The sequence below is a fragment of the Dermacentor silvarum genome, chromosome 8 (assembly GCF_013339745.2).
Source record: "Dermacentor silvarum isolate Dsil-2018 chromosome 8, BIME_Dsil_1.4, whole genome shotgun sequence".
NCBI classification, from domain to species: Eukaryota; Metazoa; Arthropoda; class Arachnida; order Ixodida; family Ixodidae; genus Dermacentor; species Dermacentor silvarum.
Window position 1 is genome coordinate 91,962,505 of NC_051161.1, and position 24,093 is coordinate 91,986,597.

The 24,093-nt window shown below is 49.8% G+C and overlaps 2 protein-coding genes across 2 annotated transcripts in view; one reads left to right on the top strand and one right to left on the bottom strand.

Annotated features, from left to right (window-relative positions):
* Nucleotides 1-24,093, bottom strand: part of LOC119461573 (NADP-dependent malic enzyme-like) — a 162,220-nt gene that overhangs the window by 49,461 nt on the left and 88,666 nt on the right. Inside the window, 1 exon segment of the mRNA XM_037722928.2 lies at nt 21,841-21,949. Within this exon segment, the coding sequence (XP_037578856.2) occupies nt 21,841-21,949 (109 nt within the window).
* The window catches only part of LOC125947814 (uncharacterized), a 115,656-nt gene that overhangs the window by 37,556 nt on the left and 54,007 nt on the right, over nt 1-24,093 (top strand). The gene's annotated exons all lie outside the window — the stretch shown is intronic.

Consider the following 24,093-nt stretch of genomic DNA (forward strand, 5'->3'; position numbering starts at 1 on the left):
TCGCGTTATAGTCGCTCAGGCGCAGCATGTGTATTGATTGCTTGAACAGGCAATGCCATCACACGCATGACAATAACGTAACATCTACATATATGGTGAACTTGGGATCTACGCGTAATGTCGCGTAGTGTCCACATTATTGTAACATCGCATCAGGTCACTAATGGCTTCGTACGTAACCACCACAGTGGCTCTGTGGCTATATTGGGACCTTGATTTGGGTAAGCTCGCTCATAGCTAACTGAGGAGAACGCGTCGCAAAAAAAAAGGAATAAAGAAAAGAAAAGAAAAAAAGACTGATAAATACCATCGACGATGATTGTCTGTGTAACCGTATATCTGAACGCTTCTGCAAAGTTATTCGCTTTATTAAAGGAATGATGCCCTACAAGGCGCACAATTGCTAAAATGAGGTGATTTTAGGCAGAATTTGTCGTTTCATTGTGCAATTCCGCAGAGAACAAAACCGTTAACAAAGGGGTCTGTTGCGCTGCCGGAGCCCTCTCCTGCAGCCGCCGTGAGATGAAGGCGGGAGATGAGGACGGCAATCCTTTCGAAGCGGGAGCCATATATCTATATAAGGTAACTCTAATTCGCATTGTCATACAGCGCCCCCTACCTTCACAACCACCAAAATAGCACCCTGGATGTTTAATGAAATTTGACGCAAGCATTCTTTCTTCCGTTGCAAATGTCATGTCTAGAACACATAATCAACAACGTTCGCGTGGAAGGTTTACTTAAGCTGATATATTTACTGTTGGCGACGAACGCGCCCTTTGCATCGGCGGTGAAAGTCCGACCGACAACCAACGACCACGAAAACGGACGAAATATCCAAAGCCATTCATTTTATGCGACTGGGACGAAGAACACACATCACCGCGGTGCTGTCTTGAGGCTTGTCGATATGGCGCTATGCTCCCTAAATGGCTCAACGCAGGCATCTGTATACGCACAACCAGCTGTCTCCATACTACCGCTATAGATGCGCCAGCCACGGGTTCTGTTCTCTACATAATTAGCCGACGAAATAACAAAAGCAAAAAACGTGGGCAGCTTGCACTAGTGCTGCAAGGCTCGAGTAAACAGCGGAGCTGGTGATCGATCTAGCTTTTCTTCCAGGTTTTAGGCTTGGCTAAGTTTTGCTATGAAATGCTAAGTGCTGCTAGGCACGGTATTACGAATCGGCTGCAGATTCTGCAGCCGATTCTGCAGACGCGCGACGCGCTTCAAGGAGGAGGAGGAGGAGGAGGAGGAAATAACTCTATTGAGTCCCGAGGAACCCCTCCCCACCCACTCTTGGTTTAGTGGTCGGCAGGGGTCGCGAACCGCACCCACGTTGGGACGGGAAGCTCGTGAGCCCTTTGGACGGGCGGAGCTGGGTCTGGTGGTCGTCGCTTCGCAGGGCGCCCTCCCAGTCTTCTTTAGTGAACACGGTGCCGTTTAACGCGGAGCATTTCCAGAGCATGTGCGCTAGCGAGCAGTACGATTCGCCACAATCCGGACATTGCGGCTCTAACTCTGGTGAATAAAGGCTCAGTCTGCCTCTCGAGGGGAACGACCCTGTCTGAAGCATTCTGAATATCGATGACTGTGGTCTATTGAGTTTAGCGTGGGGGAGCGGGAAGGCCCTCCTCGACAGCTGATAGTGCGTTGTTATTTCGTTGAAGGTGAGCAGCGGGTCTCGGTGAGCGGCTTCTTCTTCGGATGTACGGATCTTTGGTCGTCCCATGTCAAGGCTACATGTACTCGCCACAGAGTCAACGAGAGTTCTGCCGCCGTCGCGGTGGCTCCAGCTTTATCTCCCCGGTGACGTCACGGCCAAGCTGTGCCTCCAGCCCTCCACACTTTCCGGGGCGTGTCTGGTCGAAACCAGCCGAGCCGCCGCCAGAGACGCCTGCTGCAGTCACGGACACCGCGCGCGTTCGGCGCGAATGCGGGGAAACGGGGAAACGCAGACGGCGTCGGCTGCAACTCTGCGCGTTGCCACGTTGGTGCTGCTACAGTTCCTTTCTCTCTCCCTCTAATTTTCTCTTTCTGTCTCCCGAGCATCGCGCGCGTCGCGCGCATGCTCTCCTTCCCTCTCCTTAACGTCCCACGCATCAAGGCAACATGTGCACGGCACGGAGAGGAGGCGAGGCGCACGCCGCTTCGCGAAGGGGTGGCTAGGCAACCCAGCGATGCTTTTAGGGGCGAAGCTCCTTAGGGTGTGGGTCTGTCCCTCCTCTGTAATATGTAGTAGTAGTAGTCGTCGTCGTCATCGTATATAGGTAGCCACGTCTACTTTTGTGAAAAAAAAATTCCGAAAGTTGTGTCCGTAGCGCGGAATCGAACCAGGGACCCCTCGCTTCCGAACGCGCGGCGCTAACCACTACGCCACGAAGCGCACATGGACACACGCACCACGATGACAATAAATACCCAACATTAACGAAAGACTGCGCGTTTCTAACGCGCTTGTGCTAGCGCGTTACGGCCCGTGTAAGAAGCTGGTGTAAGACGCTGTGGCCTCTCCGCCTTACCCCCGTATTCATAAACGCTCCTCGACTCGAACTTGACTTGCCACCGCCTTGGGCAGCGCGTTCGAAACGCGCTGAAGGCGGTGGCAAGTCAAGTTCAAGTCGAGGAGCGTATATGAATACGGGGGTTATACTCTCTCAGCAGTCATGTGATGGCGTCGGCAAACGCGGTGCACGTTCCGGCATGTGTAAACGGCTGCGTAAGACGCTGTGGCCTCTCCCCCTTACTAGAGAGTACTGCACGTTTCTAACGCGTTTGTGCTAGCGTGACCTTAAGCGGGAGATGGTGCAATTATAATGAAGGGCGCTGTTATAAAATAGGAATGACGTCACATATGGCGCGTGTCATTGGTGGAAGTCAATCGTTCGATTTCGTGCGGCGAGACTGAAGAATTACACGGAAGATTCACGGTTTACCGATGATTCCCTCCGGAGCTTCGCCCACTCATCATCATTCACCCCGTGGATATGCGGTGTTTTTTTTTTTTTTTTTGTTAACGCGTTACGGTCGGTATTTATTCACAGCTCCGCTGTTGATAAATACCCTCAGCGCAGCAAATGTTCGCCGTCAAGCCCCGCATCATTCCTTTAACAAGCCGAATTGATTTATTTAGCTCCCTCTTTTGAAATATAGTTTTCTTTGGCTCCTTTCGTCGTTCTCGGACTTTTTCCGCCAAGGGAACGTGCTCTAGCGCAAGCGATTTGCGGGTCGCGTTCACCGCCGAACGCTAACACAAGAAACTTCTGGAGTGGAGAAGTCTCGAAAGCGAAGCCATGCCGCCGCCATCTTACTCGGGGCACGAAATGACATCCGGGAATAGTTGAGATTATAGCAAGTGCTTTATTCAGGCTTCCTGCGTGTTTAAAATGGCCAATTTTATCGTACAGATCCTGCTCATGCAGTGCCTATCTTTGTGTTACTGGCTGTATGATATAACCTGAACGACTTTGCAAAATTTGAGGGGAGATCTTGATATCAAAAACACCACCCAAGATGGTTTACCAGCGAAGCTGAAACGTGCGGCACCGGTGTTTAGCAGGGCCACGGATTAATCCCGACGCTGTTTTGAAGCGTTTCTCATTTATTGGTTACATGTTTGTGTTTCTAGTGGAACGCAAGCGCCAATGGCGGGCGGACGCTGCTAACCACGACGCCGAGCTAAATCGAGATATCGAACGCATGCGACAACGGCGAGCCGAGGAGCCGGCGTTGCGGGCAGAGCAGGTACGACGCAGAGAACGACGTCACTAATTGCGATGTCAATGGCGCGCGCGCGTGGTTGGGTGCGACGTAGAGAACGACGTAACTGACGGCGCAGCCGATGGAGACGTTTAGCGAAACATGGGACGATGTTCGTTTCGCCTAGCCATATGCAGCTTTCGCTGTAATACTCAGCCAAATTTTAGCTAGAAATATCGAGCTTTTATTTTTCGATAAGCCGAACATTTTGCAATAGCAAATCAATAGCGCTCAAGCTAGGAATCCAGCGGGCACGGCACTCTTTCATAGGCCAAGCCAGCGCTCGCCCCAGACTTCGCCTCTGCCGGTAAGGAACTACGAGGTCTGCCACTCCAGAATTTTTTTTTAACATCTCCTCGAAGCCAACTAACCCTTTCACAAACCCGTGCAGTCGAGCGAGGGATTGTGGCGTGAGGATGTTTAGGTGTAGTGGTCGGAGGTGGCAGCTGTGTCACGTTTAGTTTCTCAACAGAGTGCCTTGATAGCACTTTGTCGATCGTACCACGTTCCTCTGGAAGTACCCTATTTCTCACCTATAGAGAAATTCTAGAACACTATGGCATGGGCAGGAGAATCCCCCCCCCCCCCCTATAGATCTCTCAAAAAGAAGTAATCTGTAAAAAGAAAAAGAAGGAAGAAGTCCCCAACCAACACCACCTAAAAGACTAGGTGGTGTTGCCCAAACCCGTATATCCTACACAAATGGCATCCTGAGGTGCACTCTTCAAAATGCAAAAATTGTGAAGGCATAGCGACCCTAAATCATATGCTCTGGGCTTGCCCAGCTCTAAATGGTCTACATGGGAACAAAGAGTCATGGGAATCCTCCCTTCATAGCCAGGAAGAACAAGCCCAAAAACGAGTCATCGGCCAAGCCCAGGCCGCCGCCGGAAGCCACCTGATTCCGGCTGACGTCTAAGGTGGGGGGGGGGGGGGGAGGAGTAGACGGTGAATGGGGAAGCTGCGTTTCACCCCGATCACCCATACTCTCTGACGGGTGCGCATAAAGTGCTTTCTCTCACCCTGCAAGTCCGCTCCGCTTCTCTTGTCGAGATGTGCCGAAATGTACCCTCCTTCCACGAGGAACGCACATCCCAATGACATATACTTACAAAACTATTTGTGACTATATTTTCACTATTTCCGTGGCACTAAGCGGCCGCGGCGTTTTCGCTAACCTATGCCGGGACAACGTAAAACTACTCCAATCTGTTTCTATTAGAATTCCTCCATTGGCTATCCGTTTATACATTAAAATGGCTCATCGCACGCATAAATATGGGCGCGGCGTCCGCCCGTATGAGCTGAGCCCGCGTCCTTTTTGAACCTTTCACGGTGGGCTATAGCGGCGAATTTCTAGTAAAAAAAAAAAAAGAGATTCGAATAGTTTTACGATAACCGGACCTAAAGTTTGGTTCGGAAATCAACTAGTCCTATTCCTTTTTTTTTTCTTTTTTACAGCGAAGCTGTTAAGGGTAATAGTAGTAGCAGAAGTAGTAGTAGTAGTAGTAGTAGTAGTAGTAGTAGTAGTAGTAGTAGTAGTAGTAGTAGTAGTAGTAGTAGTAGTAGTAGTAGTAGTAGTAGAGGTTGAGGAAAAGAGAAAAGATGCATATTTCTGCAGCCCTTATAGGGAGCACGGCTCGGCATCTGAGGGACGGGGAAAGGGGGATAGAAAGTAGGAAAAGTGGAAGAAGGGGAGGGAGAGGGTAGTCGTCATCGTCTCGGGCAGGGTGCCCTTACAGTCGGTCAGCCAGCATCGAATCGGCAAGGTAGCAGAGTACGACTTTGAATACCCTGTTGGAACTGCGGGCTGGGAAGAGCAGGTCCGTGGTGGAGGCTGAAGGCAGGCCCATGCGGCGTAGTTGAACCACCATGGTGGCTCGGTGTTGGTTGAGTGCGGGGTAGAAACATAGGAGGTGCTCCAGTGTTTCGTCTGCCCCGCACTGTTAAGGGCTCAGTCTCCGATGGTCGTGCCCGCGTGTAGAAAAAAAAAACTCTCATTGGCCGTATGCTGTATGTGCGAGTGAAAGCGTGCGAGGGACGCGCGCTTTAACGGGGAGCGAACGCACGGCGGAGAGGAAACGCGACTTCTTCCGTCGCGCGAAAGGCCGTGGGGGATGGGAGGGAGGGAGAGGAGGCAACGTTTAGCTGTGGCACCAAATGTGTATCTTGCGACCGGGCGCAAAGGGAACTGGCGACTCAATCACCCACGCGAAAGGAGGAAAGCGGGAAGGCAGCGCGGGAGAGGGAGTGCGGCTTTTGCTCTGCGAGCAATGAACTGCGTACTTGTACTTTGCGCGGCGACGGGCGGTCGCGCGCACCGTATCTTGAAAGCGATCTGCAACACGGCTCCTACCATGCACTGTGCTTTTGCCGCTCAGTTTCCGTTGAAGCGATAGACCGCATGAACCTTCGCTCGCTGCTGCTGGCGCGCTTGCTCACGCCAGCGTTTTGACAGCGGCTGTGTGCGGTCATCGAGTGTGATCTATTTATGTTTGCGTGTGCGCGCTGACACCATCCTTGTTAATTCAGTTAGTAAGCGAACGTGTCCAAGTTTTGAGTCTGAGAAGATTTAACATAAAAGGCATGCGCTGCCGGTGTTTTGTTTCATGACATTTGTTTATGGGCAGTCATTTTCAAAATTCGGAGGAGCTCTACTTGGACATGTAGCAGCACCAGCCACGCGCAGAACTGTTGTTGATGGCGCCGGCCTTTTGCCCGCGTTCGCACCGAACGCGCACGGCGTTGGTTACGTGTGTATGAAGAACGTGCCAACCTTTGCCGTGCACCCTATGGCGGTGTACCGTAGCGACCATAAGGCCATGGTCCCTGTGGTCCCTAAATAAATGAAAACCACCGAATCACACACACACACACACACACACACACACATATATATATATATATATATATATATATATATATATATATATATATATATATGTGTGATTCGGTGGTTTTCATTTATTTAGGGACCACAGGGACCATGGCCTTATGGTCGCTATATATTTCTCATTCTTTAATAGTTCAAATAACCAAGTGCAGCATCACATCTTAATAGTCATAATTGTAACTACACAATTCCCACCATAGTACAGCTTCGCTTAGGGAGCCTACATGCAAAACAGCGTTGCATGCAGGCTCCCTAGCTTCGCTGGTCTTCCATCTCCACCACAGTGGAAGGGCTGACAGTCTTTTTCTTCTTTTTTTGTCCAATTTCTGCCCTATTCCCCTGCAGGGCACCCAACCGAGCCCATCCTCGTTATTCTCTTTATATTCTTTTTACATTTGCCTTCGCACTTCTCGGTGTCAGTATCGACTCTCGTGTCTAGGTATCGCCAATATGAAGAGAGAGGGAAGGAAAAGCAGGAGCTTGACCAGCCGCACATCCGATTTGCTACTCTACGCAGGGGTAAAGGTGGTTAAGAGTAAGCTTTACGAAGGGGACCTATAGGGGACAACTCCGTTTCTACAGAGTACATAATCAAAAGTTTAATTCAGGGCCGTCAATTCCTTTCTTTCTTTTTTTTTTGTGCGTCCCAAATCGTTACGAACGATCGGCCCGTTTCCTGAAGCTAATAACTGCTTTTCGCAGTAAACAACGGGCACTTTTGTTAACAGCAAAACCGAACTGCGTCGTCACGTCACGTTGCTTAATTTTAGCCTTCATTAGCAAAAAGCTTTCGCTATGCCAATCAGAGCAACTGATATACACTTAAGACAGTGAAGCCTGGCGAAGCTGCGTAAGCGCGTTCTCGCACCATTCGTCGGAAGGGGGTCTACAAGGGGGTCTATTTAGTGGTCGTTGCCTCTGACTGTTTTCGCGCAAACACCGACAGCTTTCACCGCTTCAGCAGTGGAAGGTCCTAGCCGACCTCCAACGTGGAGGCGGCGAAAGGCGACGTGAGAAACAAAAATTACGGATTACTGGCTCAATAAACCACCTAAATAAGTTATTGTTTATTCGAGCGAAGTATAGGCAAGGTAACTTCATACTATATACACTCATTATTGCGTTTCAAAGCAAATTCCGGTTTCAGACACGCACATTGCATTGCACGTTTACATTTGATATCGACCTCGCCATCGCACACTGGCCTTCACCGCCTCACTCCACTTAACAGTTTCGCTGTCTGGGATTCGCGTTTAGGAGATGAAACTCCGAAGACGCTCACCGCGTCCTTATCGACGGAGAGCGAGCGAGGGAGCATCATTATTGCTGTTGTATCCTCAGCGAGTGCCAGGGACGCCCCGTTACGATACAGCGTGCGCCCAACGCTTCGAGGCATCTGCTGCACCGGTTTCACCATCGTTACAGTTAGCGCCGAGCTATAGCTAAGCGCTAACCGCGTTTCGACGTTTGCTGATGACCCGCATCAGTTCGAAATATCGAGGTTCCCGCTCAAGAGACGTGCGGCCTACCTGCGTAGTCGATGGTGACCGGGAGAATCTCGCTCTGCCGGCACGGGCGAAGCCCTCGGCGATGCCGACTGACGCTCGCACCAGGTTAAGGGACCGCCGCATCGTAGAAGCAGCAAACCTCGTCGAACACACCGAAGCGAGTGACCTTCGACCCTTTCGTCTAATTGGACCGCGCACGAGCGGCGTCTATGGCCGTCAGGGTTTGCTGCGCACTCGGCGATGCTAGGGAGCCTACATGCAACGCCGTATGCGATGCGCTCCAACTGCTGAACGCAAGACGCGACAAGTGCTCGCCGGTATCCCTGTCAGTCACGCTTCACGCGAGGTGACGTCATCATATAATGGCAGACTATAATATATAAAATGCCTCCTAAAGGCATGGATATATATTATATGTGCAGAGTGCTTACGTATTAGTCTCACGCGCGATTCGAAACATGCAGCAACCGCATAAAAAGCGTTCACGCCATATTACCGGCGTCGCGACTCCCCGCGTCAACGCGCCCTTTTCACGTGCATATTCGCCATGAATAACCACCCTGTTAAGGTGAGCGAATGCCGTGCCATAGAACATAAGAGAGTGCTGCTAAGATTACCAGAAGAAACAATGGGGCTGGGATCATTGAGCTGTCATGGGAATTACGGATACTGCGTGGATTTGTTTATTCGTTCTCGTGGCTTTATTATTACGCTTTGTCTGCCTTTACTGGCCTAACTTTCGAAACAATCGATATTTTTTGTAAACACGTGCAGGCAATAAGACTGAGCGCAGATTCATCATAGGTGCATTTAAAACGCAATATTTTCTTTAGATATGATCAATTCGCAGTCACAACGTCATTTGAAGCCAGAAAAAAAATTACACCATCCTCCCGTAGGGGAACCCTGAGTAGTATGCGAAGCAGCCATGGGGTCGACTCAAGGTAGCTTTATCAGCTGTATAAACTTGGACATGCAGCAGCACTAGCAACGCGCAGAACTGTTGTCGACGCCGTCGGCGTTTTGCCCGCGTTCGCACAAAATGCGTGCGGCATTGCTGACTGTTGCCGGAGCCTCTGATATGATGATAAGTGGTTCTTGAGGGAAAGGGAAAGGTTGGCGCTATCTTCTGCAGCCCTTGAGGGAGCACGGCTCAGCGCCAAAAGCCTCTGATATAAATAAGCACTTGGTGCCGCAGCTAAACGTGACCTCCCTTCCCTCCCCCCCGCCCCCTCGCCCACGGCCTTTCGCGCGTCGGAAGAAGGCGCGTTTGCTCTACATATACGGTGATTGTAAAGGAGGAAAGAGACGCCTACTTCTGCAGCCCTTAAGGAAGCACGGCGCAGAACGCGCGTTTGTTCTCCGCCGTGGGTTCACTCCCCGTGAAAGAGCGCGTCCCTCGCGTCCTTTCGCTCGCACATACAGCGTTCGGCGCGCGGCGACCATTTCATCTCCATTGACGTCATACGGAACCTCACGGCGACGGCGACGGCAGAAATCTGCTTTGGAGTGTCCACATAATTGCTATCGCAATAAAACTAATCCCCGTGTTCAGAAATGCATCTTAACTTGAAGGCCACGCTTCACTTGATTTAAACGACGCCTGTTATGAACGCGCTTAGCTAAGGAAACGCAATGAGCGTCTTGGGCACGCTCACAACAGGCGTCATTTAAATCAAGTCAAGCGTGGGCTTCAATTTAAGATGCATTTCTGAATACGGGGGTAAGTTTAAGGAAAATCCATGTGCTACCCACCTTTCCCATTCCGAATCGAACCACCATGTACGAGCCTGCAGCTCTCGTAAATACCAGCGCCGGATTTACACCTCCTAATATTTTGCAGGAAATTATGTCATATGCGGCACACGCTACGACCAGCGCAACTGCGTGGAACGTGTTTCCGGCCGCTGGATTTTGGAAGAGACTGCCAAATTCCGCCGCATTGCCTTAATCCGACGTGTTTGCTTCATGATTCACGAGACACAGCTCTGACTACCCCCTGAGCCAATCGCAGAAGAGAATGTGACGAAATTGACAACAGGGTGGAATTTGAAAGTGTCCAACATCGAATTCCACGAAGATCCCGCTACATAATATTGCCGATCCAACGACGGACGGAACTGCGTCGAAAATGCACCAGAAATACGCTCCATGTAGTAATGTTTTAGAGAGAGACGCGTGTATACTGTATAAGGCGTTCTTTTTTTGCAATAGTCATTATAATTTTAAAAAATCACCCGCGGCATGTAGCACGTGACCCGTATAGTGCGTTTTATTTCTTCATTGTGTTTCTTTAAATTATTTTTTATTTTATTCTTCAATTTTTGGTTCAGGCTGCCGTATATTCGATTGTTAATGTGCGAATTAAACATTTTGCGAAATAAACATCGGACCGAGGACAGAAAGGCCCTAGGAAAAGGAGTGCAGAAAATATGCTCATGGTATTTACAGGGGAGACAAAGGTGATGGTGTTCATGTAAGCATGCTAGATTCATGAAAACATGCTAGAGCTTGTAAATTAAGCCGATGTCGTCAAGGAACATAAGACAGCTCGAAGCTTGCCGTTGCTTTGTACGAGCATAGCCTCCTATATAATCTATAGGAGGCTATGGTACGAGAAGACATGGGACCTACTATGCTTCCTAAGTCTAATGATTCGTGAGACTCGGAGCCCATTCTACCGAAATGACAAGTTCTTTCGTCTCCCTAACCGGGATATTCTAACAAAATGTCTTCCACAGTTTCTAATGCACCACAGTTATCACAATACCCGGACCAAGACGAATTTTTTCTTCAACTGCAAAGCTTAATTTCTGAGACACCCGTACCAATTTGCTTTGTAGCTTCGTGCTCCAGTCGGGTGGATGACAGTTTTTTTTTTCCTTCAAGATTTTAAACAATATTTTACTATCGCGCTGCCGGAAAAGGTTACGATGTTATTTTCTAGTGACTGCCTGGTCATTGCGGCATTTTTGGCAACCATATTGATGACGAAGCTGCTACATCAGCCCGTGATAAAGCGCAGCTAGACCATGCTCATAGAACGGACGCGGGCAGGTAACTTTAACCGATCCCTTCGCTACATCCCTCTCACTCTTTGGAAGACTCCGGAGTATTCCAACCGTCCTTCGTGCGTGCTAGATACACCACTGCAGCTGCGATTGCTACCAACCTTCTGACGGCGTTACACTACACTGCTGTGCCACCTATGACTACGTGTAGCCTTCACAAATTCATACTCCTTCCTTATTTCTAATGTCCGATTTCCCTATATGCGACCACTGTAACAATGAGAAGAACATCGAGCGCATTATCTGCCACTACACCCGCTTTGACCACCATCCCCCCCTTCGAAGCGCGCCCAGCTAACTGGACGGTCTAACCTTTACAAAGGCAAAAATCCTGGGTGCTGGGCCTCATCCAGAAAGCCTACGCGTGCTCTAATAATTGTTCTAAAATCAGTGGGCCTAAAGATGCGCTTACAGGCTGTAAGATACGGTGTATATTGACACCCTTCGTCTACTAATGTGTGATTAAACTATCTCCTTGTGCCTTTTCTTTTTCCTATTTCACTGTATCATTCCTCTGCCACCACGCAGTATAGGTAGCTTGCACGTGACGTCATGGACGCAGCTGCTTACCGTGCTGGTTCACCAACATGGCGCCTAGGAGGACGTCAGTGTAAGGCCATCTATAGCCAACCGGACGTCCGTCAAACTAACTTCCTTGTTTCTCTCTCTCTTGTCATCCTTGAGCTGCTTCAGCTGCGTCACGATTCTGATAGCGTACAAATGTGTGAATTTCGTCTTCATATCGGACTTGACCATAGTGCGAAAGTACGTGTCTAGAGGTTGCAGAAGAGAGCCGCATAGGCACAAGCCCGAAATCGCCAAGTTCAGGAGCCGCGAATATGTCCAAAGTCCTCGATTTGCGCAGAGTCGGGACCACAAAGTTACAGGGTTTTACTTTATTTCTACATTTACGTGACGCGGACTGATGTATCTCTGTGTACCTAATATTACGCACGGAATGAAACACACCGTGTTCCGAGGCACGCAAGGCGTACTGTGATTAGTTTTCGAAGGCCACAGTGCCCATTTCGTCGAAAACACATTTAATTATATTTAGTGCGCCTGTAGACAGTCTTACAGCTGCGGAGACCTCGTTCACTGATGTTTAAGGACCAGTGAGGAACTAAGGTATTAAGACTTGGCAACGACACAAGTCTGTGTGACAGGCGTTGTCCCAACAAAATATATTTTGTTTTGTACACCCTACAGCCGTTTTCTATAACGAAGCACCCATGCAATTGGCTAAAACTTGGACGCTATTACGTGTTTGCCAATCACGTTATGGGATTTTGCACCATTCTGTAGTTTGCTGCATATATGTGATGGAAATACATTATTTTATGGACATGCAACACTACACCCAGCCTTGGCTGCACTAAAATTAGCAGCATAATTAGTATCTTGACTGAGTTAATCTATAGTATTAGTATCTTGACTGAGCATAATTAGTATCTTGACTGAGCGTAAAAATTGTTTGCCGACGACGGAAGCCTTTGGGCCTTTGTATAGTGTTTCCCCTTTGATGAGCCTTAGCAGTGGGTCCACAGGGCCTTCTGAATACTTTGTCGAGCCGGTTCGGAACGGTTCCGATTCAGTTCCAAGATGCGTAAAAATAACGGTTCGGTTCCGGCTCAGCTGAACACAACGGTTCAGTTCCGGTTCGGTTCGACACTCTGGTGAAGATATGAGTCGAACTCGAGTATATTTCTTGCCGATGTGGCCTAGGGCGATTTGTAGAATCCCAGCTTGTGGCATGGTGGTGGTTGGCTGGTGAGCTCGGTATAACACAGTACCAGTTTTAAATGTCAAGCTTTGATTGCCTCGTACCGCCACTTTGCGGGTGCTGGATGCTGGCCGAAGTACTAAGTGCAGAGGACACAGATACTCGGAAGAGGCGCTGAGCGGAGCAAGGCGCTCTTTGATAAGTAGGATTAGATGTTGTGGCAGCAACGGGACCAGACAGTGTGTCCTTTACGGATGCAAACTAGTATTTGAGAAACAGTTGGTACCGGACGAGTTCGGTTTGTTGTGTAGCGTGTGCGGCAGATTCCCCGGGTTTCTGTCGGACGTGCCTGTGGTGTTGTTGTTGTTGTTGCCTCAAAACATGGCTCGTACCCACGAGGGGGATTGGCCTGTGGTGTTGGAGCGGCACACGTTTGTGATGAGCGAAGCGTCTTTTTTTTCCCCCGATAAGAAAGCGTCCCACATCATCGTATGTTCTATACTTGTAAATGGCCGTTGAAGAGGAAGAGCGTTCTTCGCAAACATGTAAGAAAGCTACCCGCCGTGGTAGCCTAATGGCTACGGCGTTCTTATCACGAGGTCACAAGCTTGATGGCGGCCGCATTTCGATAGGGGCGAAACGTAAAAAAAAGAAAGAAAAAACACACAATTGTGTTTACATTCAAGTGCATGTTATAGAGCTCCAGGAGGTCCAAATTAATCTGCAGTCTCCCTCTACGGCGTGGCTCGTAATCAGGACGGGGCTCCGCCACGTAAAACCCCAGAATCGGATTTACATTTAATTTAAGCGGACAAAGCTTCGCCGCAAAAGATTCCCACAGCACACGAGATCAACATTGTTTTTGTTTGTTTGTTTTTGCGATCTCCTACCAGGCCTTGAAGAAAAACCCCGGCGTAAAATGCTTGGACGATCGGAAGCAGCAATTAGGGCGTTGCTTCTGCGACCTGACTGACAGTTAAATACGACAGCACTTCGCTTTTGAGTTGTCACAGTGATGGAAAAGGCCGCGGCCGCACTAAGTCACGCAGTCGCGATCCTCAGGTGACTGTGACGGCCCAGATTTCGTTGAAAGGGGGGGTTGTATAAATGCGATCCGCGTAACGCGGCATAAAATAAATGAAAAGTAATAAATATAAAACGAAGCACCAAGATATACAGCTGCAACGCAACACCAAAACCTTGATTTCCTGAATTTCGAAACTTGCTCAGTCGCGCAGTTGTCTTCCGTATATAAGGCACCGCCCTCGCGTATGCAACCGCAACGTTCCAGTTCTTTCGTGCAATATAGGAAACTGCCCGGCAGCCCAAGAGGGTAGAGCTAAGCCAGTGTAATTTTAAGGGAGGCTACGCGCAGGCCAAAACGTCGGACTGCAATGGCGCTTGCGGAACTAATCGGTGTCACAGCTGCCCAACCATAACGGGGTGGCCGACCGAGAAGGAAGTACAATGGTCCGCAGCATCTCATAAAAGCAAATAATGAATCGACATTTTTTTTTTACAGAGTACAGAAAAACGCTGCAACACGTTCTTCTTCTCACTTGAAAAATGCTCGCTGCGTGTTTGGAGGGTGTAATCGACTGACACGCCACCAGGTAGCCGCAAGAGGAAACGGAGTCACCCTTCACCCGCTAAAAATTCTTAACAGCAGCTAATATGATTGAACAAGAGAAGTGCTGATTGAAAGTACTGCTTAACTGGCTTTGCTTGCAGCGTCTGCTTGTTTTTGTTGTTGCGCTGAAAATACGGAGTTTCGTAGTTAGCTTTGTCGTCGATAGGTGACGCGAAAGTCAGCAGGCACCTGTGGCGTTAGCGAATCACTGTGCCAGGGTTTTGAAACATGCTGTGTGTACGGGGCGGGGAGTCTTGCAACTGGTAATATACTGAGGATCTGTACGTGCGAGGCAGCAAGCTGCGTGCGGAAACCCGCACGGCGGTCCTGCGGAGCGCATCGTTCTCAGGACGCCTCGCCGCGGATGCTGTTTCCCGTGTGAAGTAAACATAAGCTGGCTAGGTCACTCTCTCGGACGCGTTCGTCCATTTCCGCAGGACTCGCGCTTTTTTTTTCTCTTCCATTTACGCGCAAGTCTACTAAACTTGTAAATAATTTCTCGACTTGAGCGCTCATTGAATATTACGCCAATATAAGATGGAGCAACGAGATGCCTTTACACAACCTTTCTGTTACCCATCAGAGAACTTATCCGAATCGCTTTTCCTTGCACCAAAAAAGCACGGCATGCTTAGATCAAGCCAAATGCACGGCATGATTCTCATCTCAATTCACTAAGGCTGGCAGCCAAACAACTAATACCTAGTTACATACCATAGACTATCTGCGATAGACCGACTAACTGATGAAGGCGGTAACTTTCTATTAATTGCCACACTGCTCCTCCGTAACTGTCTCGTTCAATCCCAAGACGAGTCTCTAATATCTCGCTACTTTCTCAAAACAATGATTACGGCGGTGCCATCGGACTACATCGGACATGTGGGTGCTGCGTTCATCGTTCTAGGGTGCGTAACGCATTACACTGACGGGCGTAACAAGTTAAATAACAGCGATATGCTTTGTATTATGCCTAAGGGCAAGCTTTCGAATTAAAAAAAAAAAAAAACCGCGACCCGCTGCCTCCGCACTCTGTCGGGAGACGCGTGCGAAAGTTGAGGTCGGGCAGCCGTGGCGATAGAAGCAAAAAAGACGCTTGTTCATTTGCCCATTGTTTGTCACGATGGCTCGGAAGACGAGGTCACGCTTTCCAGAGAGATTGCGGAAGGCCGGTCATCATCGTAATAGAGGACAGTCGCGAATATATTGCACCAAACGTTGGCGGCCCTGACTGAGAAGCCTTTCGTGACAACGAAGGAGCGTACTCCGTGTAGGAGGACTCGGCGTAGTATTTACAAGGAGTACGAAAAAAGCGTAGCGATGTACGGTGGCATTAGAAAGTTACACGTTTTCAAACCAAAGTAAGCTATTGTACGTGTCTCTGTGAGGATCGACTAAAGAGCAAGACCCTGGAGGTCGTACATTCAACTTCCTTATAGGAAACGTCTGAGTTCGGGGTCTCAATTGCAAAGAATAAACAAGAAATAACAAGTACTTTCTTGAACAACACTTGTCGTTATAAGCGAGGTTTGCGCGTGTAAATGCATTTTAGTTCTATTTAATCTAATTGTTTTCCCGAGCTGCAGCCATGAGAGACTTCCCTGCTTCACTACATCTACTCGGCGAAACATCGACGCCAAAACTCGGAGAAGTCGGCGAAAAACAGCTAGGCCCGCATGCTACACCCATGGGTCGACTGTATTGCAATAGCATTATCAAGAGGGTCAATATTGCAGTGCCTCGAGTATCGGCTCAAGCGTTACAAGCCGCGTTCAAGCTTTTTGCAATGTTACATATCAGGAAACACATCACTAGCGTCAGGAGCAGCCGACCAAGTTCCCGCCTTTTGATTACACAGTCTCCGGGGTCGGCACTAGTTTAACTGACGAGAAACCGAACACCCGAACAGCCGTTTCAAACCCCGGGTATGTACGCAAAAAAAGCTTCGATTTAAGAACCTGTGACGAAAATAAGAAAACCCTCAAATGATCTCAAAGAATATCTACAAGCTCCTTCCATCCGCACCATGGTTCGCTGAATTATGGCGCGTCCTACACCTGTCAAGCTTTGGGTAAAGCGGTACGCGTCCACAACCAGCTGTCTGCGAGAAGAGAGGATCACAATAGTGCTATCATTGTCAGTCATCGAGCGTGACTGCTAAATGGTATAGCTCGGGTGGCGTCCATTTAAACAATAGTGCAGTGAGAGCTCGTCTCTCTCGGTCACACACACCCACGCACGCCTACACGAGGGCGCGCAGTCGAGCGGTTTGCCGGGCGACTATACAGGACGCGTCGTTCAGCTGGTACCGGTGTCCCTGCGCGTCCGATGCCCAAAGTACTGCGCCACGATTGTAGACTTTCATCAGGCCCGCCCGTTCAGCCGCGTACCCAAGCGAAACTGAAGTGGTAATTGGCAGTGTGTGCCATAGGTCTCCATCATAGTGGAACGGCTCAAGCGCCTTGTCCCTTCAACCCTCCGTTTTATTTCTTTCGGCAAATGGGTTACTGTATCGAAAAGTGGGCCACGTCGTTTTCTCTAAAGCTAAAACTAATCACGAAAAGAATTTAAGAAGATGAAGGCTATTTGATTTCTGAATCACACTGTGGTTAACGCAGAAGCTGCGGTCGCTGAGTGTCATATATGAAAAGCGAAATTAGTCGCAAATAGGTTTGCAATGACATGGCATCCAAATGTGTCCAGACGCTTGGCAGAAAGAAGCCAGGGCGCAAAGCCTCCTGTCCCCGGCCCTCGCACGTGAAACGCGAGGACACCCTGTGCATTACCCATGGATGAAGAGTGGCAAACATTGCAGAAACCCCCAGACACAGTTCTCCATTCCAGTATTGAAATTGCATCATCGGAATGTTCCCTAATTTATTTTATCTTGCCCGTTCACGCTCTGGCGTTGTAGCCACATTAAGCTCATTCGCTTCGTACACCGGGATATAGACGCAGAAGTTCGCTTTGATGTCCTCCGCTCCGAACACGCTTTATTCCTTTCAGCAGCCAGGGTCGAGATAATGTAACAACCCTATTCCAATTATTTCCTACCCGCCGAGGCGGTACGTGCTTCAGTGGCTTTGGCGTCGCGTTGCTGAGCCGGAGGTCGATGACTCGATTCCCGGACGCAGAGGCCGAATTTCAACGGGGGCGGAATGCCACAACGTTCGTGTGCCGAATGCTGAGATTTATGTGCGCGTTAAATAACCTCGGATCATGAAAATTAATATGTAACCCGTCACACAGTTTAAGGACGTTAGCCCCACAATCTAATCGCTTTCCTCTCATCTGTTCTTCGCTAATCTGAGCAGCACGCTCTGTCTTGCCATTCGTGGGCCGGTCGTGAGGAGTGGGCAGTAAGGAAACTAAACGAACCGAGCGAAAGAAATCGTTACATCTTGTACCAGTCCAGGTTTCTACTGCGTCATTCAATTTCATAATTCCGACCAACTTCGTAATTATACTGCGCCTCCCATATCTATAGGTCTCTATATCCCCGACCTCGGTCATCGACGAGCTACTGCAGAGCGCAGCCATCGTAGTCGGGCAGTATAGTGCCAATTCTGGCCGCGCTCAGTGCTTGGAAAAAATGTTCCTTGTGAGAACGGTCAAGAGTGATCTAAACCCTACACGTACCGACGACCCTGATAAGCCGAGCGAGTGAGCCTAGAAAAGTTAGACAAAGTGCGTCTTGTGATGAGATCCGTACTGAGGACACCACTGTGTAGTGTCTTTCAGCGGTAGAACTATACCGTGTGTCCAAGCTAACGTTAGCCAGAAAATAATGAAAAAGAAACACGGTGCAAGATACAATTATAAAACCTATGGTGTTCATTCGTCACAGGTCTGACGACCGACCACCGTAGTTCTTATAAGCCTGTCTGGCAACATTTTTTTCTTCCTTTTGATTTCATCTAACGGCTCGGTTGATGTGAACTTATACACCCTATATATACGGATGCTTGGATGATGAATTCAGTGCAAATGTCTCGGCGTTGTTTTGCACGCCTGGGAGTGTCTGTTATGTGTCTTTTGCTGCAGTGCTGCAGCGTTGGTCATGGCGAAATCCTGCTACTTTACATTCGCGTTTGTCAAAGAACGTCCGTACAGAAGGCCGAGATAGATAGTCGCCTTATCAAACCAATGCTTTGTTGCCCCCGTGAGATCGCTGAGCTGAAGTCAGCACCCGCCTGAAGTGGTGTTCGCATTTGGGCACAGCTTATGAACGGTGTAGTGCATAATCCCTGCATGACATTGCGGGTTGCATAGGACCAAAACAAAGGCAGCTGTACACATCGCTTTTAGTTGCGTAGTATTAAAGTACCCATTTCATGAAAGCGTTGCCTTACTCTGTTTCAACAGGTGTGTTGAATCTGCATACTCTTTTTTTTTCTTTTCGAGTGCCTATTGTGTACCGAAGGTCCTTACCTTTCGCACGACTTGCCACGGGAACAAAAGGGACGCAAGAAATCAGGTGTACATACATCAATCTCTTATTATTGTTATTTGTACAAAATTAGCCTTCCGCGCGTCATTCTAAATTAGCGTGCCGAGCGATCTGTGCCTGCAGTCTGCGCAGACGAAACGATGAGGTAAACAAAGGAAAAAAAGAGAGTTCCGAAACAGCGTTCGTTTTGCACGCTATTTTCTATGCATCCATCGCTCACTTCGTTTCTTACGTGATTAGTATTCGCCGTCGCCCCCCGCGGGCGTCGCGGCGGAATATAAAAGCGCGAGAAAGGACGCGATATCCTGGCACCGTTTGTTGCAGAGCTTTTTTTTTTTTTCATCCGCAGACACGCTCGTCCTTCGCAACTGCCGCGCGCCTTCCGCGCTAAATCGCCGCAAAAACGCCACCATGCCACAGACGACCACGACGACGGGCAAGATCCATTACAAGCAGTTGAGCGTGCGAGCTGTCGATGCAAAAGCGCGCGAGCGAAAAGAGTTCTACAGGTTTCGCCCTGCCCTTGCGACGTTGGACGCCCGTCGGCGAGTTTCCGGATGCGGGTCGGCTCCCCCCGCCAAGGTAGCAACAAAAAAAGTGTACCGCTCGGCCGCAAGGTCGGTGACGGATGGAGAAAAGCCACGCCGTATAGTAGCAGCAGCAGCAGCCGCCTTGATCCAGCGATTTGCCTCAATGCGGGCCGGCCCGTTCGCGGATTGTTCCGAGAATCGCCACGCACCGGAACGCGCTATGTACGCGCGCTTTGAGTGCGGTTTTGTCGGGGCATGGCCGTACTGAAGTACGCACGCGCAGCGCTTATTCAGGCCATAGTCAGGGTTTCGCGGAAGTTTTCCGGTCTAGAGTCTGAGCGAAAATGTCCCGATGCGTCGGTGCCGCCAACGTAAATTTAGCAGAACACTTTTGGCGAGGAGAATACAAGTATTAAGCATATCTTCTGTCATCGATGTATGTGTGCGCAGTCTGCAACACACTTGTCTCTTTAGTGTGCGGTCGATCGAGTGGCTGACTGCAGACTGCGCGAGTGTCCGCAGCGGCTATTATAGCCGGTAGGTAGCTATACTGGGTTCCAGATCTGTTTGTTCTGTGTAGCGCACGGACCGAGCATGCGACATGACCCTGCTTGGTCGTATTGCGACGTCGGCCTGCATGTTCTTTCGCGATAGATGGAGACCAAGTTGTCCGACTGACCACTCCTCTAGACAAGGGCGTGATTCACACTGTACGATGTGAAATGTTTTGCAAAGATCAGATAGGGGCGGTAGGAAAAATTAGAAAGCGATGTTAACCGTGATCGCGCTCGGTTGGCTATTCTGCGTTGGTGAGGTAAGGAAGAAGAGCGGGGGGGGGGGGGGGGGGTGAAGTGACCGACAGCGCGAACGCACGCACATAAGCTCCAAGCGTTTACCGCATAGCCAAAGGTGGTCGCTGAATCTAAATAGCATCTCAGAATAATGTAAATCAGCTCTTTGTTAGGTTTCTGCGCACAGCCCATCTTCCTTGGTCAGGGCCGCAACTTCTATTGTATAGCATACTTGTCTGTCGTCTTTGCCACAACTTTAGAGGTCACAGCGTGAGTAATGGCAGCGGCTGTCGGCTCTTTCTACACAACTAGAACTTTATTTGCATTCGTCCGCCCCGATATTGCAAGGGATTTCAACGTTCCAGTGTTTTAGCTTCTGTGCCCACAGATACAGTCAGAAGCGAAGTAGTCCCGCTAATGGGCAGAAATTGGTGGGCTCGATTCCCGGCCGCCGGCGACCGGATGTCGTGGGAGCGGATCGCAAGAAAACGCCAGTTCACTGAGCAGCCTTCTGCAACGACGCCACTCATATACATATAAAACGTGGCTCTGCGACCGTGAAGCCCTAACCAATCCAACAAAGCCACCCAAAATTCTCCCCATTCTATGTATACGCAATATTGTGACGCATGTATTGCATCCGTGCTTATTATATATCGTGCCCCGAAGTTCACAGTACATGGGCAGCGAATATGCATAACCAAGCAGTAATTCGAGCAAACGCCGGTGATAAATGATCCGCCCGATCTGCAGCAGGAACGTCAAGCGTATACGTTTTATCGCCCATTTGTTTATGACGACAGCTCTCAAGAATATGTGGTATCAACTCCATTTACGCGAAATTAACACCATACAACATCTCGAAGCTGTAGCGTCGGCTCCGGGTTAATTTCGACCACCTGAGGTTCCTCAACCTGCACCCGAATCAAGGCACGTGCACGAGCGTTTTTTTTTTTTTTTTTTTTTTTTTGCTTCTTAGCCCCTTCGGAACGCGGCCGCTGTGGCATGCGAGTCGAACCCGGCACCTCGTGTCCAGTATCGCAACGCTACAACCGCTATAGTGATTATGATTGTGCTGAAATCAGTGACAGCCCTGTATGGTATACCGGCCGCACTTGAACAAAACAGTTCCTTTCCTGCGGCTCTTCGCAAATGCCCTTCCTACACCTTTGAGAGTGCAGAAGATATTGTGATAAAGAAACGCTGCATTAAGTGGAATACATCTCGCGGGTCCCGAGCGCACTGTTACGGTGCCCACAACACCAGCTATACTATAGCACAGATGACCCTACACTTCTCTCGTGCCAAGTATTCGCTGCACCACGTTGGCTGCGTTACAGAACGCATATGACGCGACCAAACAAGTGACACTACAGCAGTGTTGTAGAGAGTCCTCGTTTTTTAACCGACCATTGTCGAGCGGTGATCTCATACGCACGTTATGAAAGTGCCAAAAAAAAAAAAGGATCGAGTGTAGCTCACCTTGCAGATCCTCGGGTCCCTCAGGTAGTCCATCCTGCGCGCGAACTTGGGGCAGCCGACGATAAGTGCTCCCGCTGATCCGGCACTTCCGGTCCCGACGGCGCCGTTCCTGGAACAGTGTTCGCAGCATTGAGTCTTTCCGCTCGCCAGACCCATGGTGGCGGTGGCAGCAGCGGCCCGCCGCAATCAATCACAAACGCGTGCACTGGTCGCGGCAGCCGACAGAGAAGGCCGCTCTCGTCTCGAGATCTCGAGACCTTCTTCGGCCGCTGACAATAAAATCACGCAGCGAAGAACAACGCGTCTCTCCGAGAAGAAGAAGCGGCACGCCTCTGAGCACGGGGTTTCAACGAGAGTCAGCACCCCTGCGGTCCGCTCGATCGCGACCGCGCGCTGTTCGAGTTGAGCGTAAACGCCGAGAGTTGTAAACTCCTGTCCGCCGAGTGGTCCAGCTGCGATCGACGGTAACGCTCCCGGAACATCAACGGCGTGGTTTGCCCCGTTGGAAGGCAGAAAGCCCGGGTTTCCCGCTCGGCCTTTGGAAAGAACTCGCCGACGGTGACTCCCTTGTCCGCAGAGGATAAGACGTTGACGCCGGGCTGGCCCCGCAAGCTGACAACTGTCTCCTCTGTTCGTTTGTTCGCCTGGACAACGACGTACTCCGGTGGACGGGTTTTCTTTCTTTTTTTTTTTTTCACCACTGCCGACGGTAGGACGTTGAGAGGAGCAGCGCGCGACCAGGCGCTTGCGCCGAGGAGCGCTGGCTATAACTGTGAGAGAAACGGACTGAACGTCGTCGTCGTCGTCCACGGCGGTCGACGCTGGCGCGAGAACGAGGCTGGCCCCGCTGACTGCGTGCGGAACGAGAGAGAGGAGGTAGACGAGCGGCCTTTAAAGAACTGCCGCTGCCTTTACGCGCCACGTAACTTCACGCACTCCCCGCACTCTCTCTCTCTCTCTTTCTTTCCCCGGCTCTGTTTCTCAAGCGTGCAGAACGAAATACACCGCAAGACTACTGCTGCTGCTGTTTGCAGTGGCCGCGGTGTCTGCGCGTGTGTTGTACGGTCTCCGTGAGCGGAGTGCCCGTGGAAGGAGGGCAGTTCTCTTTCCTCGTGGACCCTGTCGTACACACGGTCTGCGCCTCGTTGTTCTCCCGTGCAGCGTTTCACGAGAACGCGCGTTCGCGTGGGAGGAGCACGCGCGGCCGTGCGCGTCGGCGCGTTAACGGTGGTGGACATCGGTACGACACGCGATGTGCGCTCAGTAATCGTGGCCTAACGTTATGCACAGACATTCCCATGCACTGCTGAATGAATGAATGAATGAATGAATGAATGAATGAATGAATGAATGAATGAATGAATGAATGAATGAATGAATGAATGAATGAATGAATCGTTTGTCCATTTAGGGTGGATCATCCGCCTAGTCCTCACCAAGCTGAATACGCCAGTTCTCTTGTCCGATCGCTGAAGCTCAACTGCTAGCATTGGGCGCCGTCAGTAGTCTGGAGGGATACATAACAGAACCTGTCCATTAACACATCGGGTCTGAATATTAGCGTTGAGAATTTTCGACTGTTATGCCGAAGTGACGCACGGGCATCATAACGCAAGAGCAAATCTCACAAATGTCATATGCATCTGCTCATGCAATAAACGCCACTAGCCTTTTTTATATCCACAAATGCTCATCACGTGAAGTAACTGTACATAGCGTCTATGTAACCTTATAGTAGCATGTGCACTATCAGCTAAATATATTTGCGTTTTTGATTATATGGCCACCTGCTGTTCGGGTGAGCTTTTAGAGCAAGACGAAGAAGAGCACAAGCAGACGACATGCCAGTCTGAGGCCGGTTGTTCACTGCCAGTGTATTGCCGACATCAAAGCACTTGGGGTCGATCTGGTGCTCTACAATGTACTATCGCGATGTAAAGAAACGCGAACAGCGGAGTGCGTGGCCGAAGCATAACTGAAGGTATAGTGCGCGCCGTCCTGTCGTCACCATTGACAGGCGGGCACATCCGGTTTGATCGCGCAGTGCGATGGTGCGCCCCCTATCCTGCGAAATTTTTGTTTCTGCTCTACTTCTCTTTTATTTGAAAACGATGAAAGGTGACTGCACAGTAATAATGATAGCGCAAACTGTACTATCGCGATGAAAACAAACGCGAACCACGGAACGCGTGGCTTTTGGCATAGTCAGCGCTATAGATAGTGCGAGGATATGGGTCCAACTCCCATATGCTT